Source organism: Ovis canadensis, chromosome 2 (genome assembly GCF_042477335.2).
Source record: "Ovis canadensis isolate MfBH-ARS-UI-01 breed Bighorn chromosome 2, ARS-UI_OviCan_v2, whole genome shotgun sequence".
Classification (NCBI taxonomy): Eukaryota; Metazoa; Chordata; class Mammalia; order Artiodactyla; family Bovidae; genus Ovis; species Ovis canadensis.
This window is the reverse complement of record NC_091246.1, coordinates 140352827-140373456: the sequence shown is the minus strand read 5'-3', so window position 1 is coordinate 140373456 and position 20630 is coordinate 140352827. Positions and strand designations below refer to the sequence as shown.

The 20630-nt window shown below is 35.7% G+C and overlaps 1 protein-coding gene across 11 annotated transcripts in view; it reads right to left on the bottom strand.

Moving 5' to 3' along the window:
* ATF2 (activating transcription factor 2) overlaps nt 1–20630 on the bottom strand; it is a 79666-nt gene that overhangs the window by 8992 nt on the left and 50044 nt on the right. For all 11 annotated transcript variants that reach the window (XM_069577152.1, XM_069577153.1, XM_069577156.1 and 8 more), the window contains 2 exons: nt 11598–11747; nt 8572–8778 (listed from right to left, as the gene is read on the bottom strand). In XM_069577152.1, the coding sequence (XP_069433253.1) occupies nt 8572–8778; nt 11598–11747 (357 nt within the window). The remainder of the gene's footprint in view (nt 1–8571; nt 8779–11597; nt 11748–20630) is intronic.

The following is a 20630-nucleotide window of genomic DNA, read 5'->3' as shown; positions in this document are numbered from 1 at the left end:
TGAGTGAACTCTGGGAGATGGTGATAAACAGGGAGGCCTGGCGTGCTGCAATTCATGGGGTCGCAAAGAGTTGGACACGACTGAGTGACTGAACTGAACTGATGTCAAGAATACACAATCTTTTATAATCGAGTACGTATAACCACCCTTCTCATTAGTTTGAACCTATTAATCAATATTTATTCATTTTGACCTATAAACAGAAATTTTGTATGGCTAAATATAGTTATTTCCATCTAGAAAACCTTTCCTTTTTGCCTTAATTATTTCACTATCTTTAAAAGTCAACTCAGGACAGTGTAAATACACATGATGTATTTCTGTGCTTCCACAGCCATAATTACATAAATGTACGTATGTGTGTTTGATAGTGTGATAGCACTTATCACACTGGATTGTTTTTTGTTTACTTTGCCACCTCTGTTAGATTGGGGTTTCTCAAGAGCAGGGATCACCTTGCTTTCTATATCCCCAGATCACAGCCCATGGCCTAGCATAAACTGAGTACACTGAATTACCATGGTCTTCTCTAAAATCTATTTCCAGCAGGTAAAAAAAAAAACAAAACCCCACTAAAGAGGGTGAAATGAAATAGCTTAAATAATATAAAACTGGTCAGTGGTTCTAATTTCATTATTTTTGTCAACAACCTCACCACATAGTCACCCTGTTCATTTTCTTAGAAAAGGAAGATTGACATACTTAATAGCATCATCTCAATTACAGAATTTAAAAAATCCCAAATGCCTTCTCAACTAAATACTCTATATGGACATTCATCATAAACAATATTATGAAAGGAAATGATGTATTAGATAAAATTCCTGAGCAGTCACAAGTTGATAATCTGATACAAAATAGTTTAAATAAAATTTTGGGTGTTTAAACAATATTCCTATGCACTCAAAAATAAATATATTAAAAAATCTCTCTTTAAATGATAGGTTTGAAACTGATAAGTTTGAATACAGAAACTGATATTCCATCTGACAGTTGGTGGTATTATGGTTGTTCACCTAATCAGACTACCTGGTCCATGAACAAGTCAACAAATGTAAAGATGCCACTAGCTAAAAATGGGTAATGAACATTAAGGACTTTAAAGAGAAGGTATCTGACTCCTGTTATAAGGCTTCCCTGGTGGCTCAGATGGTAAAGAATCCGCCTGCAATGTGGAAGACCTGGGTTGGGAAGATGCCCTGGAGAAGAGAATGACTACTCACTGCAGTTTTCTTGCCTGGAGAATTCCATGGACAGAGGAGCCTGGTGGTCTATATAGTCCCTGGGGTCGCAAAGAGTTGGACATGACTGAGCGACTAACACTTTCACAACTTATATTTGTGTTAACTGACTTTAATTCTAATCAGGGGCAAAAACTGGAAGAGAGGAGGAAATTTAAAAATGTTTAAATATTATAATTTCCATATACTAAAAAGGAGATCAGTCCTGGGTGTTCACTGGAAGGACTGATGCTGAAGCTGAAACTCCAATATTTTGGCCACCTCATGCAAAGCGCTGACTCATTAGAAAAGACCCTGATGCTGGGAGGGACTTGGGGCAGGAGGAGAAGGGGATGACAGAGGATGAGATGGTTGGATGGCATCACTGACTCGATGGACTTGAGTTTGGGTAAACTACAGGAGTCGGTGATGGACAGGGAGACCTGGTGTGCTGCGATTCATGGGGTCGCAAAGAGTTGGACACGACTGAGCGACTGAACTGAAGTGATACAGTACAGAAGTATGCTGTTCTTTATCCAAAATGTAAATAATGTAATTTTCCCCTTATACCTTTAAATGACAAGGAAAAAAAACCCCAACAAACTCAAGGTGTGCTCTATACAAATTTAGTCCAATCTTTTACATCATCCTGATCTAAAATATTTTATAATGATAAAGAGATTTTCCTAATGGTAATCCTGAAGCTCAAATGATTTTTGATCAAAAGGTTAAACTAAATCAATAGTTTGTATTTTATTGTATCCTAATACTCAATTTCTTTAAAAACTGGTTATCAGCACTAGACTGAAAGCAGCCAATGGGACATGGTTGCTAGCAAAGAACTGGGACTGTAAGAAATACTGCAAAGTAAACACAACCGGATAAGAGAGGCCAAACCTTCAAGAAATGGATTTAGTTGAGCTGGAGAGCCCTAAGTATAAGCATATGCTTATGGTCTACATCAGGTTCCAGGTAGGAGTTGATAAAAGGAGGCTTATCCTGATATATAACCTTTACATTAGGCAAAATTAGAAGAGTTTGCCAAAGCCTGGCCAGTATTTTTAAAATCATTTATTACAAATGCAGAAAATTCAACAAATTAAACAAAACATTCAAGAATTATAGTCACATAATTATATATATAAAGGAAAGAACTTAAAAAGACGGACAGTATTTAGACAAGGCAGTTCCATAAACCATGACTTAAAGCCATAACAGAACCAGTTTGCTTAAGTCATAGTGAATCTGAAAGAAATAAATGTTAAGCCATAAACAGATTTAATATTAAATGAAAAAAGAAGTATTTATACCTCTATATCTGTGGAGTATTTTAGACTGATTATAATTGGATTCAGCCTCTAAAACCTTTCTGGTTCATCTGTTATTAGTTTATTTGCAGAATATATTAACTGTCTTTCTGAAAACATTAAAGTCCCATTCAAATGTGACCAATTACTGATTTTTTTTGGGGGGGGGGTCAAAGTAAAATGTATTTGGTAAGATAAAGCAGATGCTAGTTATGGTCTAAGAGAAAATGTAATTATTTGGCACTGCCTATACCATTGCTCTAATCTATTTGTATCTACTCAAAGGTTAATTACATACTGATGAACAAATTTTATATATATATATTACAGTTTGTCTGAAGCAGATTAGACTGATGAAATAATAACAGGCTAGCTAACTGATTAACCAATCAAAACATTTCCCTGATATTTGGCCACAGATTGATGATCAGGTTCCATAAATTCATGATCTTTGACTTTCTAGTTCAGCTACTATCCCCCAAATTAAAGAAATAATATTGGATAGTTTCTTCTTTGGGGAGTTTCTCATTGCTATTACCACTGATTTTTGTGAAGAGTAGCTTAAGTAACCTAACTTCTCTATTACCTCTCTTATTTGATCTTTAAAATAGTACTTATTCTGTGAGTTTGACAGATGGGGAGGTAAAGGCTTGGGAAGATTTTAGTAAAGACTAGTAAAAACTACAGCCATGAAATTAAAAGACGCTTGCTCCTTGGAAGAATAGCTATGACAAACCTAGACAGCATATCAAAAAGCAGAGACATCACCTTGCCAACAAAGGTCCATATAGTCAAAGCTATGGTTTTGCCAATAGTCATGTATGGATGTGAGAGCTGGACTATAAAGAAGGCTGAGCACTGAAGAATCGATGCTTTCAAACTGTGGTGCTGGAGAAGACTCTTGAGAGTCCCTTGGACAGCCAAGGAGATCAAACTAGTCAATGCTAAAGGAAATCAGTCCTGAATATTCATTGGAAGGACCGAGGCTGAAGCTCCAATACTTTGGCCACCTGATGCAAAGAGCTGGCTCACTGGCAAAGACCCAGATACTTTGAAAGATTGAGGGCAAGAGAAGAAGGGTACAACAGAGGAAGAGATGATTGGATGGCATCATTGACTCAATGGACATGAGTCTGAGCAAACTCCGGGAGACAGTGAAGGACAGGGAAGTCTGGTGTGCTGTAGTTCATGGGGTCGCAGAGTCAGACAACCTAGCGATTGAGCAACAACAGTAAAAAGAAGTACGCAGAATAAAATACGTGAGATAGAAGTGGCATCACTATTACCCTTTCCCCTCTAGAATATAGTGAAAAACTCAGTCTGGGAGTGGAGAAGAAAGACAGTTCTAGAGTTTTTCAGGAATTAACATTTTTAAAAATTTTCAGGTATTGGATACCATCTCCCAGTTGTTGCCATTCCTATTTCAAGTGATAAATACTTAAGTAAAATACAGTTTAGGTACCAGGATTAAAAAACCGATCCCATTCCCCCTAAGTCAATGGACCAGTAAATGAAACCTTTTCCGTATCATTAACTTATTAGTGAAAACTCCTCACATATCTTGTTATCAAAGAATGCTTCTATTAATTTACCGAGCTTCCAGTCCACACACATTTGCAGTGCCTAAGTTTTAAAAGCAAAATCCACAACAAATTCTACAGGTATTATTACAGATTGTTAAGAGCTCCTATGAGTCTGCCTTTTGTTCATAAAGGAAATGCTGCAATTCTAAACTGAAAACTAACCCACAAGATGAGTATAAAAGACAAAGACATAACGGTGTTAAAACCATTTCAAGTAAAAGACAAAATCATATATTACCTTTGAAAATATAATAGATTATAACCAACAGCATCCAATTCTTGGTCTAGAGTACCATAAATGTCTCTAATACAATTTGATGAGCTTGTTTTTAAAGCAATGATTCTAGAAAGCTAAAATATAATTAAATTCAGTGAGTGGGACAGTAAAGTTGAATAATTAGTATTTTCTTAAAACCTAATATGTATTTGGTAAAAATATGAACAGTCACACCTCAACACTCATTAAACCTTTTATTATATATAAGTAACCATGGGTCATTACTGCCCTGATCAGCTAAACGTGTATGTCACATGAAGAATTATTAAGGAAATGTAGAACTGATGAATGTTTTCACATAAAGTAGAGTTTAATTATTTCTTCGACATTCAATTTTCTTTACAAGTCATTCTGTTCTTCACAGTTAACAGTTTTGCTGTTGGCAGACTGAAATTTTTTCTCCAGAATCTATTATAAGCATATTAACTCTTCATATTCTGAAAACTAGAATGTGTCACTTACTTTTTTAAAGCTTATTTTTTATGATATGTAAGTAAAAAACAGCAAAAAATCATATATCCACTTGAAACAATAGAGAAAGTCATAGTTGAAGTACCCTTTCTTCCCAAACCCCCTTTATCACTGCTACAAACTAATACATGTCATTCTTAAAATTTTACCTCTATTTAAAGATTCATTTCTATACTGATTTCCATACCTACACATTTACACATTTTAACTATAAAGCTTTCATTAATGAAAAAGAATTATGCTATACATTTTTAGTATGTGACTTCTGAGTAATTTGTTGAGGTGAAATTTCCATAATATAGAACTAACCATTTTAAACTGAAAAATTCAGTAGCATTTAATACACATCTGCAGTGCTGTGCCACCACCACCCTCTATCTGACCATTCAAGAGTAAAACCTCTTATCCATTAACCAGTTTCTTCCTATTTTCCTCTTCCTCCCCCCCCATCTCTGGAAACTACCCATTTGCATTTTGTCTCTATGGATTAATTTGTTCTATATATTTCATATAAATGGAGTCATACAGTATGTGACTTTGTGGCTTCTTTCACTTAAGCATAATGTTTTGAGATTTACTCACTTTGTAGCATGTAATTTCATTCCTTTTTGTGGCTGAAAAATATTGCATTGGATGTATATGCCACAATTTATCTACTGATGGACATCTGGGCTGTTTTTAAGCAACTTACTTTTTGCCCACAGTATTAGACATTTTCCAGGTTAATATATTCAAAAGGACCTTATTCTCTTTCTTTTTTGCAAAAGTTTTTTTCAAATACCCAATAACACATCATCTCACCTAGCTTCATGTTTTGGTATACATCTTTAAAACTAAGAACACTTTCTTTCTAACCATGATGCTATCCATTCCTCAATTATTAACGATTAAAAATACTGATTTTTATGCTTAGTAAAATAAATCAGAGAAAGACAAACAGTGTATGATATCACCTGTATCTTGGTTCTGAAACATAAAACTAGTGAATATAGTGAATAACCAAAAACGAAACAGATACTGAGAAAAAACAGTGCTTACCAGTGGGCAAGACAGAGATAGGGGATTAAGAGATTAAAACCTGCTGTATGTAGGGACTTCCCTGGTGGTCCAGTGGCTGTGTCTCTGCACTCCCAATGTAGAGCGCCCAGGGTTTGATTCCTGGTCAGAGAACTAAATCCCACATACTTCAACTATGAGTTCACATGCCACAACTAAGATCCAGAACAGACAAATATATAAACAAACATTTAACAAACCTGCTATGTATAAAATAAACAAGGACACATTGTATAGCACAAGGAATAAAGTAAGTTGTAAATGGAGTATAACCTTTAACAACTGTGAATCAGGACATGTACATGGAAACATGCAATTATATACTATATATCAACTATACCTCAATTAAAAAAAAAACTGGTTCTGTTTTAATTTGAGGTATTAAGTAGTTATGTTCAACTACAGAGTTTAACTCAGTGATTTCTTGATTGTGACTTCTATTTTAAAAGTTTCATGCCTGCTTCAAAACTGAAGTGTTAGCTAACTTTTACCTAGGTGATAAATCTTGCCTTTATTCCTCCAATCAAGAAACTTCTACTCAAATTAGGAAATATAAAAATGAATAATTTTACAATAATGATATTTTTATACAGTTTGCATGATGGAAAAAACATGAAATTAAGGGGGAAGTAAATATTACATTCATTGTGAATACTGAATTCTCCGAAGTTTTCTGAAATAATAAAGCACTGTTGGTGTTCATAGTGGTGACCAGGGCTGCAGTATAATTAAGGAAATAGCAATATGATTAACATGAGTTTGAGCAAACTCTGGGAGATAGTGAAGGACAGGGAATCCTGGCATGCTGCAGTCCACAGGGTCACAAACAGATGGACATGACTTAGCCACTGAACAACAATCTCATTAAAAGTTGTTAATATTGTTATAACTTGGGTCAGAACAGAAAACTGGCCCAACCTGAAGCCCAGTACCTTGAGAATATAACCATATATTTATATACCACTTTATAGTTTTAAAACATTTTCACTTCTTAAAAAAGGCATAATTAGCCAAATTACAAAAGAAAACATTGATCAATTTATCCTATTAAAATTAATATATTTTGAAATGCCTGCAAAAATTCTAATTTGATGTAAATAACAATCCAGAGCAGGAGGACCAGCAAGTATTATTATCTCTATTCCATGGGTAAGACAACTGAGGCTAACAAAGAATGTTATTTTTAATACCATGTAACTGTTAAGAAGCCAAGTCATTCAGAAGAATGATTTTATTAGTTTGTTAATGTATTAATATGAATACTCAAACATTTAAGTAATAGTTAATATTCAGAAATCTGATAACCATTTTTAGAGTACATAAATTTGTATCTATAATGTTTCACTTTAAAGAAAAAAATTCAAAAGTTTGTTTTGAAAAATTATGATATGAAAATCGTTCTTGAAGAATTTATTAGGTAATATATTATTTAACATATCCTAGTATATAAGTACATATTTGAAGTCTCTGTAATATGGTAAAATTAAAATCATATTTAATTTTTTTGAAATGGTTAAAAGTTTTGCAAGATAATTTATTTGTTCTAAAGCTAATATGTCAATATTCAAAGCCCAACACAGAGTTTTAAAAGATGTCTGTCTCACATATGAAAAAGTGTTAAGTTATTGTAATTTACATTAGGTGAAATGCTATCCCTGGAGCTAAAAAAGCTAGAAAGCTTTCTCCTAAGTGTTTAAACAAGACACTGATACTGGTGACATCTTTAAAGATGTAAGATGAGAACAATCATCAATCATGATTAATTTTTAAGTAGGAATGGATAGCTCAGAGGATTGACCAATAATAACTATAATTCATTAAATTCATAATGAATTTAAATTCATCAATTTAATTCATAAATTCATTGATTTTTCTCACTGATGCTCATCAATTGGTAGTTTAGAAGATTTTACTCGAGAATATTTACAACATTAAAAACACCACCAAAAAAGGAAGAAAAAACAGAAGGAAGGAAATAGACTTAGTGCTGCCAAATGCCATCACTGAAAATCTTACCAAAGACTGAATAGGAAGGAGCCTTAAAACCTTTATACCACATAGGGTTCCTAAGAAATAAATCTGAGGCACACTGGCAGGGCAGTATGAAATGTTTTCTACTGCCACTGGCCATATTGTACCTGTTCTGTGGATAATTAGTCCTTCAGTTCCAAAGCTGTCAATCTGGCACCTTTCACGAGCACTATATTCACTTTAAATAAAACAAACAAAACAAAACAAAATTTATAATTCAAAGAACAAAAGAACTTAAAAACAAAAACTGCAAATTGAACCAACTCTACAGTTGTGACATGAACCAAAAAATAAGAAAAATGAAGTACCAGTAATATTTTACAGTTTAAGATTCTGTTGAACTCTATATCATAACTTTATAAAGTTTAAACCAGATAGTTTAGGTACTTTTGTACTATGCAAGTAAACACTTACATTTAAAAATTTCTTCACTGTATCAGTATTGAAAGTTATATTACTTCATCTTGGTATTCAAATAGGTTTATTAAACTACACTTTACTACAGATTCCATACACACCCAATATTGTGTCCTAAAATGTCTGAATGGCTAACTAGGAAAAAATAAGGAAAATATGTGTTCGTAATTATTAAAAATAAATAAACAATTTACATATATGCACCATACCTGTAGTTGACCATTTAATGAACTCAAGTCTTCTGCTTTCTTCTCTAAAGACTGAACCCAGACTTTTCTCTTTTGTCGGCATCTTGAAGCTGCTGCTCTATTTCTTTCCAGAAACTTCCTCCTTTTTTCATCGGGATCTTCATTAGCTGCTCTTCTTCGACGACCAGTTGTATTTTGGGTCTGTGGAGTTGTGTGAGCTGGAGAAGCCTACAATAGACACAAATGAAAGCTTTTTATATTTGTACCTAGTGATTAAAATTAATATAATAGGCAGTAAAGGATTGCAAAGGTGAAAGTGAAAGTCACTCAGTTGTACCAACTCTTTGTGACCCCATGAACTATACATTCCATGGAATTCTCCAGGCCAAAATACTGGAATGGATAGCCTTTCCCTTCTCCAGTGGATCTTCCCGACCGAGCAATCGAACCGGGCTCTCCTGCATTGCAGCTGGATTCTTTATCAACTGAACTATCAGGGAAGCCCCTTGCAAAGGTGACAGGTACTAATTTTATTTCTAAGTCTCATTGTATACATCAATATTCTGAAGCAATGTGCAAATCACCCTGTTGTTTAACAAATTCCTCGAAATAAATAAGCATTGCTAAACCTAGATTCTCACTAACTGTCACACGAATGTATTCTTTGTTGTTGTTCAGTCGCTAAGTTGTGTCTGACCCTTTGTGACCCCATGGACTACAACAAGCCAGACCTCTCTATCTTTCACTATCTCCTGGAGTTTGCTCAAACTCATGTCCATTGAGGCGGTGATGACATCCAACCATCTCATCTTCTATCACCCCCTTCTCCTCCTGCCTTCAATCTTTCCCAGTATCAAGGTCTTTTCCAATGAGTGAGCTATTTGCATCAGGTGGCCAAAGTATTGGAGCTACAGCATCAATATTCATACAATGAATATTCAGAGTTGATTTCCTTTAGGATTATATTCTATTCTTTAACATTTGTATAAATAATATTTTCATGTTTATAGAGAGAATACAAAGAAACTTAAAAATGCAATACAAATGATGATGTACAGACCTTTTATTTTTCCAAGTGCACTTTTAAGCAAACACTATGTTATTATTCAATCCTTTGATAATTATTAAGGTACTAATAAAAAATAACTTTTTATTTAAATTCACTATGGGACACCATGGTTTCTATGCTATTTTTGCAATTAAAAAATAGCATTAAACTGTAAATGTTTTTAAAAAATTGGTTTCTCTAAAATTAAGGAGTTGAAAGTACATACACATTTTAGTGTATTCAGCTTTTCTTCAGTTTCTGAAATTTGGGGTCAGTCTTTTTCTAAGGGTCAGGTTTGTGTAATTATTAATGCTCATTTTCCTTGTAGGTAGAATCCCAGAGTCTAGATTTTCATTTTAATTGGTCCACCTGCCCTGCAAAATCAGCCAGACAGAAATCTTCAGTCATTAGTGATACTGTCCGGTGTTTAGGATTATAGAATATCTTCATGTCTCTCACAAATCCCAAAATTGTGCCACAGAACACCTGAATACAGGAGATGGGATATAAACCCTTGGAAACAGTGCAAAAGAAAGCACTTTGTGGCCATAGACACATGATCCAAAGTAGCAGCCTGAAAACAAATCTCTTGCCTCTACTTTAATGATATTTTAAAATGATGTAAACAAAAATTTCTACATTCTCTTCATCTACACCATAGGCAGAAATCTTTACGTTCTGCAGGTAATTAACCTGAATTATATATATCTCTACCTCTAACAAGGATTTGAGGCTACTTAGAAGCATATTTTCTTCCTTCTCTCCCTTTTCTATTGATTCATTCATTCTACTTCACTGAAAAATATGCAGGAACTATTTTAGTGATATAGCAGTGACAGAGCAGATAAAAGTCCTGCTGTCCTGGAGTTTCATTCCAATACAATAAAGTATAAAAATATAAATAAAAATGAGATCCAGGTAAACTATAGTTAGTACAAGAAAATAAATTACATTCATTTTCTTTTAAATAAACTTTTAAGTATGTAAAAGCCATACTGAACTTGCCAGCCATAGATCAACAGCCGTGAGCTGCATTAGGCTCAGGAGCCAGTTGGCTAACCCTGAATTAAGACATAAGAACACACTCACTTTTCCTCTCTTTTGGCCCCTAGGTAAAGTTCCTTGGTGGATGACAGCCACAACTATTTCACTTTATCTTAAGTTTCACAAAGGTAAAATACTGTTATCTAAACACCTATGCTTAGGAGGTAGTATTAAACTTATTGTTCAGCTGTGTTTCTTTAATTGGAAAGTTTTACTTTTAAATGCTAATATTCTTTAAGTAGAGAAGAAAAACATCTAAATAGAGCTCTGTAACATTTAACAGAAATACAGTAACACTTTATTGCAGTTATATAGAAATAGCAATCATCTAATGGCCAGACACAAATTAGAGTGAAATGGGCCTCTAGTATAAACAGCTGCCGTTAAACCTATCTGCTACTTTGGTGACATTTCACAAGTGTTAATTCAAGAACTGTCTTATATCAGTAATATGGTTCATATATAAATTACTTGTTGAATACAACCAATAGTAAAAAAGTTTTCTTTAAATACTATTGATGGATACTGTACCATTTTAAACCAACATACAGATACTCTGAGAAACATTTACAGTAGTAACTGCTTGTTTATTTTTTATATGCTCAACTTTTATGTTGAATTACCTTTTCTTAAGGCTTTTTAAATACACTTTTGGAATAAAAATTTGACCAGATGCACTGGGATGACCCAGAGGGATGGTATGGGGAGGGAGGTGGGAGTAGGGTTCAGGATTGGGAACACATGTACACCTGTGGCAGATTCATGTTGATGTATGGCAAAACCAATACAATACTGTAAAGTGATTAGCCTCCAATTAAAATAAATTTAAATTTAAAAAAAATTGACCAGAAAATCTTTTCAAAGTGTACAGTCATTGAAGTCACACTGTATGGTTTTTTTTTTTTTTTTTTTTTTTTAAGGAAAACTGGGTGATGAATGATAAAAACACACATACCGGAGTTTCTGTGGTGGATGTGGCTGGCTGTTGTAATGACTGTGGTCGAGATTCCTCTGACTGAGTCCTAACCAAACCACTACTGTGACCTTTGACAGTATCGCCGTTGGTAACTGGAGGATGTTGTTGGGTCAAAGCAGCTTTTAATCTCTGAAATGCAAATACCAATTAAAAAAAAAATGCTCCCTGCTTTCTACCCAAATCTAACTCCCAACACACTTTTAGTTAACCAAATGAGACATCTGTTAATGAATACACAGGCTTTAAACTTAGTTTTGATTTATTATATTCCACTGCATTCCTAAATATCAGTAAGAGAGATAAAAGGACCTTTGGGAAGCTTTCCTGAGTCTTTTTTGGCAACTTTTCCTCTCTTCTTTCTTTGGAAATAGCGTAAAGGGGTAGATACTAGAGAAGAGCTTTAGACAAAAGTCCCCTACATGATTCTAATACAATTGTTTTCATTTACTTCAACTAAGAATAATTTAGAAAATTTGTAATTTATTTTCATCTGTGCATATCTTAATATCTATAACTGATCCAGATACCTTAGAAATGAGGTATATATGAAAAGACCACCAATCTGCTTAAGCAAGTGTTAGTAGACATTTTCCACTGCTAATCATTGTAGATTCTGGGTATGATTTTAAAAACAAGGTCAGTAGTGTAAAAAATGTTTTGTTGAGGTATAAGTTACATACAGTAAAACAAAGTCTTTTCAGCATATATTTCTGTGAGTTTTAACAAGCACATACAGTTGTGCAACCTCCTCCTACAATCAGGATATAGAACAGTCCTATCATGCACCAAAACTTCTTCATGATTCTTTCTTGTCACTCTCTCCTCCCACCACAGTTCAGTCACTCAGTCATGTCCAACTCTTTAAGATCCCATCGACTGCAGCACCCCAGGCTTCCCTGTCCATCACCAACTTCCAGAACTTGCTCAAACTCTTGTCCAACGAGTTGGTGATGCCATCCAACCATCTCGTCCTCTGTCATCCCCCTTCTCCTACCTTCAATCTTTCCCAGCATCAGGGTCTTTTCCAGTGAGTCAGTTCTTCACATCAGGTGGCCGAAGTATTAGAGCTTCAGCATCAGTCCTTCCAATGAATATTCAGGACTGATTTCCTTCAGGAATGACTGGTTTGATCTCCCTGCAGTCCAAGGGACTCTCAAGGGTCTTCTCCAACATCACAGCTCAAAAGCATCAATTCTTTGGCGCTCAGCTTTACAGTCCAACTCTCACATCCACACATGACTACCTCCCAACACAGTCCCTGAAAATCCCGTCCGTTTTTTGATTCTCAAAGTTTTGCCTTCTCCGAATATCATATAAATGGAACCATACAGTGTATATAATAAGCCTTTTGAATCTGGATTCTTTCCTATAGCATAATGTACCTGAGATCCACCATCAGTAGTTTTTAAATCAGTTTCTAATAAACACTGTGTTGATTTTACAGATTCAGTTCAGTTCAGTCGCTCAATCATGTCTGACTCTGCGATCTCATGAACCACAGCATGCCAGGCCTCCCTGTCCATCACCAACTCCCAGAGTCCACCCAAACCCATGTCCATTGAGTCAATGATGCCATCCAACCATCTCATCCTCTTTCGTCCCCTTCTCCTCCTGCCCTCAATCTTTCCCAGCATTAGTCTTTTCCAATGAGTCAACTCTTTGCATGAGGTGGCCAAAGTACTGGAGGTTCAGCTTCAACATCAGTCCTTCCAATGAACACCTAGGACTGATCTCCTTTAGGATGGACTGGTTGGATCTCCTTTCAGTCCAAGGGACTCTCAAGAGTCTTCTCCAACACCACAGTTCAAAAGCATCAATTCTTCAGCGCTCAGCTTTCTTTATAGTCCAACTCTCACATCCATACATGACCACTGGAAAAACCCACAGCCTTGACTAGATGGACCTTTGTTGGCTAAGTAATGTCTCTGCTTTTTAATACGCCAATCTAGGTTGGTCATAACTTTCCTTCCAAGGAGTAAGCATCTTTTAATTCCATGGCTGCAATCACCATCTGCAGTGATTTTGGAGCCCAGAAAAATTAAGTCTGACACTGTTTCCACATTTATTTGCCATGAAGTGATGTGACCAGATGCCATGATCTTCGTTTTCTGAATGTTGAGCTTTTGTTAAGCCAACTTTTTCACTTTCCTCTTTCACTTTCATCAAGAGGCTCTTTAGTTCTTCTTCACTTTCTGCCATAGGGTGGTGTCATCTGCATATCTGAGGTTATTGATATTTCTCCTGGCAATCTTGATTCCAGCTTGCACTTCCTCCAGCTCAGTGTTTCTCATGAGGTACTCTACATATAAGTTAAATAAGCAGGGTGACAATATACAGCCTTGACGGACTCCTTTTCTACTTGGAACCAGTCTGTTGTTCCATTTCCAGTTCTAACTGTTGCTTCCTGACCTGTATACAGGTTTCTCAAGGGGCAGATCAGGTGGTCTGGTATTCCCATCTCTTGAAGAATTTTCCAGTTTATTGTGATCCACACAGTCAAAGGCTTTGGCATAGTCAATAAAGCAGAAATAGATGTTTTTCTGGAACTCTCTTGCTTTTTCCATGATCCAGCAGATGTTGGCAATTTGATCTCTGGTTCCTCTGCCTTTTCTAAAACCAGCTTGAAAATCTGGAAGTTCACGGTTCACGTATTGCTGAAGCCTGGCTTGGAGAATTTTAAGCATTACTTTACTACTGTGTGAGATGAGTGTATTGTGTGGTAGTTTGATCATTCTTTGGCATTGCCTTTCTTTGGGATTGGAATGAAAACGGACCTTTTCCAGTCCTGTGGCCACTGCTGAGTTTTCCATATTTGCTGGCATATTGAGTGCAGCACTTTCACAGCGTCATCTTTCAGGACTTGAAGTAGCTCAACTGGAATTCCATCACCTCCACCAGCTTTTTTGTAGTGATGCTTCCTAAGGCCCACTTGACTTCACATTCCAGGATGTCTGGCTCTAGGTGAGTGATCACACCATCCTGATTATCTGGGTCATGAAGATCTTTTTTGTACAGTTCTTCTGTGTATTCTTGCCACCTCTTCTTAATATCTTCTGCTTCTGTTAGGTCCATACCATTTCTGTCCTTTATCAAGCCCATCTTTGCATGAAATGTTCCCTTGGTATCTCTAGTTTTCTTGGAGAGATCTCTGATCTTTCCCATTCTATTGTTTCCCTCTATTTCTTTGCATTGATCGCTGAAGAAGGCTTTCTTATATCTCCTTGCTATTCTTTGGAACTCTGCATTCAAATGGGTGTATCTCCTTTTCTCTTTTGCTTCTCCTTTCACAGCTATATGTAAGGCCTCCTCAGATAGCCATCTTGCTTTTTTGCATTTCTTTTTCTTGGGGATGGTCCTGATTACTGTCTCCTGTACAACGTCACGAATCTCCATCCATAGTTCATCAGGCGCTCTATCAGATCTAGTGCCTTAAATCTATTTCTCACTTCCACTGTATAGTCATAAGGGATTTGATTTAGGTCATACCTGAAGGGTCTAGTGGTTTTCTCCACTTTCTTCAATTTCAGTCTGAATTTGGCAGATTAGGACACTAGAGATCATTAGCCCAAGGTCACACAGCCATTAAGCTAGTTAAGATCCTAGATTTAAATCTGGATCTCCTTCTTTTCGAAGTGCAGTTTTTCCATGGCACATGTTATGTATATTATCCTACCTCCCCCCACCAAAAAAAGAAGGGAAAAAAAAGAAAATGGAAAAATCAAGAAAGATAATCTAAGGCTGGGTAGCTTGACGTTTCAAAAGACAACTCCAAGGGAATCCCCTGGTGGTCCAGTGGTTAGGACTTCGCTCTGTCCCTGTCATAGGCCCAAGTTCAATCCCTAGTCAGGGACCTAAGATCCTGCAAGCCAAGTGGTGCGAAAGACAACCATGAAGGATTCAGAATGCCAAGTCTGATACTGTAACCGCTAAAGCCATATCACCCCAGATTAGGTATGTTTTCCCCATCTTTTCTGACTGAGTACTTCTTTATGAACTGCAAACAGCAGTTCATAAAGTCCTAGTTTCTTCACTGGTTAGCATATATAAGATATACTGGATATATATATTAGCATACAAAATGTGTACAGCTGAGAAGATACTTTACTGTTTAGAAATTAACTCTGTCTCAAACTATCTGAACAAACTATCTGTAAAACTGGGAAAAATGAAAACTTCCTTATAGTGCTGAGGTAAGATTAAATATATAAAACTTCAGTTCAGTTGCTCAGTCGTGTCCGACTCTGCAACCCCATGAACTGCAGCACGCCAGGCCTCCCTGTCCATCACCAACTCCCAGAGTTCACTCAGACTCACGTCCATTGAGTCGGTGATGCCATCCAGCCATCTCATCCTCTGTCGTCCCCTTCTCCTCCTGCCCCCAATCCCTCCCAGCATCAGAGTCTTTTCCAATGAGTCAACTCTTCACATGAGGTGGCCAAAGTACTGGAGTTTCAGCTTTAGCATCATTCCTTCCAAAGAACATCCAGGACTGATCTCCTTTAGAAGGGACTGGTTGGATCTCCTTGCAGTCCAAGGGACTCTCAAAAGTCTTCTCCAACACCACAGTTCAAAAGCATCAATTCTTTGGCGCTCAGTTTCTTCACAGTCCAACTCTCACATCCATACATGACCATTGGAAAAACCACAGCCTTGACTAGACGGACCTTTGTTGGCAAAGTAATGTCTCTGCTTTTGAATATGCAGATATGCAGATGACACCACCCTTATGGCAGAAAGTGAAGAGGAACTAAAAAGCTTCTTGATGAAAGTGAACGAGGAGAGTGAAAAAGTTGACTTAAAGCTCAACATTCAGAAAACAAAGATCATGGCATCTGGTCCCATCACTTCATGGTAAATAGATGGGGAAACAGTGTCAGATTTTTTGAGGGGGCCTCCAAAATCACTGCAGGTGGTGATTGCAGCCATGAAATTAAAAGATGCTTACTCCTTGGAAGGAAAGTTATGACCAACCTAGTAAAACTTACCTGAGTTATATAAGGATTTCTTAATTTTTTATCAGCTTCCTAACCTTTTTCAAAAATTGAGCCCTCTATTTTCACAGTTCAGGTGTTAAGAGTATGGACACCAAAGAATCACAAGAGTTCCTTTACTTTTGTATTTTCAAAATATACTTAGGAAAAAAAGTACTCTGGGATCATTTTAAGGACAGGTTTAGCTCAGCCTGAAGCTAAATATTTAAAATTTTAAATTAAATTTTTAATATTTAGTATATTAAAATTTTTTTAAATATTTAATTTATTTGACTGTGCCAGGTCTTAGTTGCAGCATGCAAACTCTTAGTTGTGGCATGTGGGATCTGACCAGGGATAAACTTGGGTCCCCTGCATCGGGAGCGCAGAGTCTTAGCTACTGGACCACCATGAACTCCTCCAGATGTATTTTATTTTGGAAAATATATTCTCAAGACCACATGGTACACTGCATCTTTCAGAATCCAGGTTAAGATTCCCAGTTCCATTTTTTCTTCCTTCTCTTATAAACAAGCAGAAATAACCACATTAGCAGCTAAGATTCAGGAAATTGGGACACTCATAACTGATGGGATAATGTGTGGAAGTAGATGGATTAAAACTCATTAGGTAGGTGACCAAAGCAGTACTTGGCTGTAATCAGGAAGGAATACTTAAACTAAATGGTCAAAGAAGTGAAAGCAAAAAGAGAGGAATTTGAAAGTGTGGGTCATATAAACAGAAGGAGGAGGATCTGGGGAGGTGGTCAGTGTGCATAATTACATCTTTTAAAAGCCAATCTATAATAGCGTTAGGTTAGGGCTTTCATTTCTGGATATAAAATGTATAAAAATATAAGTACTGGTTGAAATGTGAAGCTTGGTAAATTATTTGTTGGTAAAACATTTTTAAGTCCTTAGGTAGAAAACATAGAATTGAAGAGCATTTAAAGTTTTATAGTAAAGAGCTTAGCTCTTAGAATTAATGAAATACAGTAACTGCACATAGGGGAGTCTGAAGTACATAAACATCACTCTCTTGAATAATCTTTAGTAGGGCAAGTTACTACCTTATAGAGCACTTAAAAGCAGCATCAGTATTCATTCATTATCCTCTCTTGACTGCCCTAGGGTATACAGTACTCATCCAGTGAGGAAGCTCTAATGTTTGCTCCATGCTGTTACATTGATTACAATGGGTCTAACTTGGAAGTGTGCCACTGGATACAAAATGCAAGAAAAAGATTTTCAAGGGTTAATTAACACTGCTCTGAACTACAGATTTTTTTTAACTATAAACTTTTTTAAACAAACATATTTAAAAACAAATGTATGCTAAAAAAATTACAGTGGGTTAGGAGAAGAAAGTTGTTTAAACGGTGATTCATATACGTTTTACAACTAATGTAAGGATATCTACAATCCACCCATATATGTTGAGACATTTTAAAGAAGCGTAATTTGGTTCCCCAAATTAATGAAAACATCTATAAATATGATAGATATTTATTTTACAACAGAATTTTGGAGCTACTCAATTAGTCCAATTACCATCTTATAGATAAAGAAATTAAGGCCCCAAGAGTGAAGTTACTTCCTAGGATCACAGAGCAAGTTAGAAGCAGATCCAGGACCAGAAATTCTGTCTGTTGACTCCTGGTTCACTGAACAAACATATTTTAAACAAAAGGTTTTTCAAACTAGAGCTTTTGTCTCACATTAAGTATTCTTTTTTAAAAAAAAATATTTATTTATTTAGCTGTGCTGGGTCTTAGTTGCAGCATGTGGAATCTAGTTCCCTGACCAGAGATCAAACCCCAGCCCACTGCATTAGGGGGACAGAGTCTTTGGCACTGGACCACCAGGGAAGTCCTCACATTAAGTATTCTAAGTATATTTTAGTAACCATTAAGAGTATCAGACACTGGTCTGTCCATTACTGGATCAAAATTCTATCAATAGAGAAATCTAATATAAGTAAATGAAGATTAAGTACTCAGAGAAATTATATAAGATTTAACAAGTCTATATTCTCTAATATGTATGTACAATAAAAGCTAGGCATAATTTTAATTTTAAACTAAAGGAAAGAAAGCGAAAATCTTTATTACTATTTTCTAAGCAGACTAGTGCTTTAATGTTAGAGTTAAATTTTAGTGTTGTAAAATTTAGCTACTATGTTGAAAACTTTTTGTCTTAAAGACTGTGTCAATTGAAGAGTAAATGTAGGGAAAAAAAAAAAGTGAATATAGTCTTGTTGTGCTGACCAATCTGAGATCCATCTTAAGAGGTAATCTGCTAAAAATAATGTTATTCAAATTCTATGTTATATGTTGTACCCATGAAAGCAAATTTTTATCACATCTGTCAGTACCTGGTAGGAATAAATTACTCGATCATAGTTCAAAGAAAAACACAATGTTCTCTAGAAACAATTTATGAAAAAGTCAGATCCATATTTCATAAGCACCACAAAAGCTCATCAGAGTAATAACCCTCCTTCTCCTGGGTGTTATCCTACCATCTGCTGCTCTATTACTTATCTTTATTTTGCAACTAATTAACAGCATAATCTTCTAAATTCAGCAAGTTAATTATCATTATTGTGGTCTTTGCAGCATCATCAGTCCTTGTGAAATCTTGCTCCCCAACCCCAGAGAACATATGAAAATGAAGTAGGTTGGGAGAGAGTCTGTTTTGTTGGAGTGGGCTCATTTGGTGTTTGCTGATTAGCTTGGCATGCAGAGGGAGGTCAGAAGAATTCTGCTGAACATGAGACTCCATGCAGGGCCCAACTAAGTTAATGTAGGCTTCTGAACATTTGCCAAGATGCCCTCTGTCAGCTCTCAGTAGAAACCCCCTGCAGAAGACCTACCAGCTACCCACTGCGTGCAAAGATATCTCTCAGTTTGTCACATAAGTCTTAAAGAAATGATTCTGGGGAATACAACTTAAATACTTAACTAAATCTTCTTAAATGAAATTCCTGGATGGTTAACATTTTCTTATTCAGATGAGTTACTTTTTGATTACAAATATTACATAGGAAATTTTTTTTTTTTAGAAGAGTAACACAGGTAGCAAATATCTATGGTTTAATGTGCTTAATGACAAACAAAACCCCTAAACTATATCTACATTTGGTGAGAGCCAGTGAAATTTTGTAGAAAACAGTAGATCCCAGGAATTTTCCTAGAGTATTAAACAATACTAGGTAATCTTTTATTTGTGGACCCCCCATACATTTTTACTTAAACTAAGTTTTTACTTTTCCAAAGACTTTAAGTTCTTAAAAAACAAAACAAGCACAACTTGTCCTGAAAGAATTTCTTCATAAAAAAAGAAAGATCTTCTTTAAATATTTGTAACAAACACAATGCATATAAATCTTCCAGTAAGCACTGGGCACATGAAAACCAGGCCACCGCAAAAGCATCCTTGGCTATCTTAGGATACAAATAAGTTTCTCTTCAGCTATAGTGTACTACTTATTGTTCTGTGTTCCAATGGTGCCATTTCTCATACATTATTTTTTAACCACATTTTAGCAGAGTTACTATTGTTGTACTATTTAACATTAACAGACTGTGACCACAAAGGTCAAATAAATCCTTAACAGAGATGCAAAATCAAACAGGGAGGATGTTTAAATATTTTCAGAGCTGAAAACAACAAAGCAAAATCCAATTGAAGCAGTGAAAGAAGAAATTATAATGTTTGCTGGGGGACTTCAGACTGGTAAAAAGTCAGAAAAATTATTTAACATGTAACATGAATCTAGGGGATGTGAGCTGGGGACCATTCATTTGGAGAGAATGGAATTCAGAGTTCTATCACTGACAGAGAAAAGAATCCAACCCCATGATCATTCATCTGATCATTAAAAAACCTCTGTGCACTAGGATATGAACCTAGTCTCAACTTTCTCCCATTAGAATTATACAATTATTTATTTAGTAAATCTTTTTAGCCCCCTGATGCTTAATAAAATAAGAAAATCAATGACACTGACATTTTAATTCAAGTTTAGAAACAATCAAACC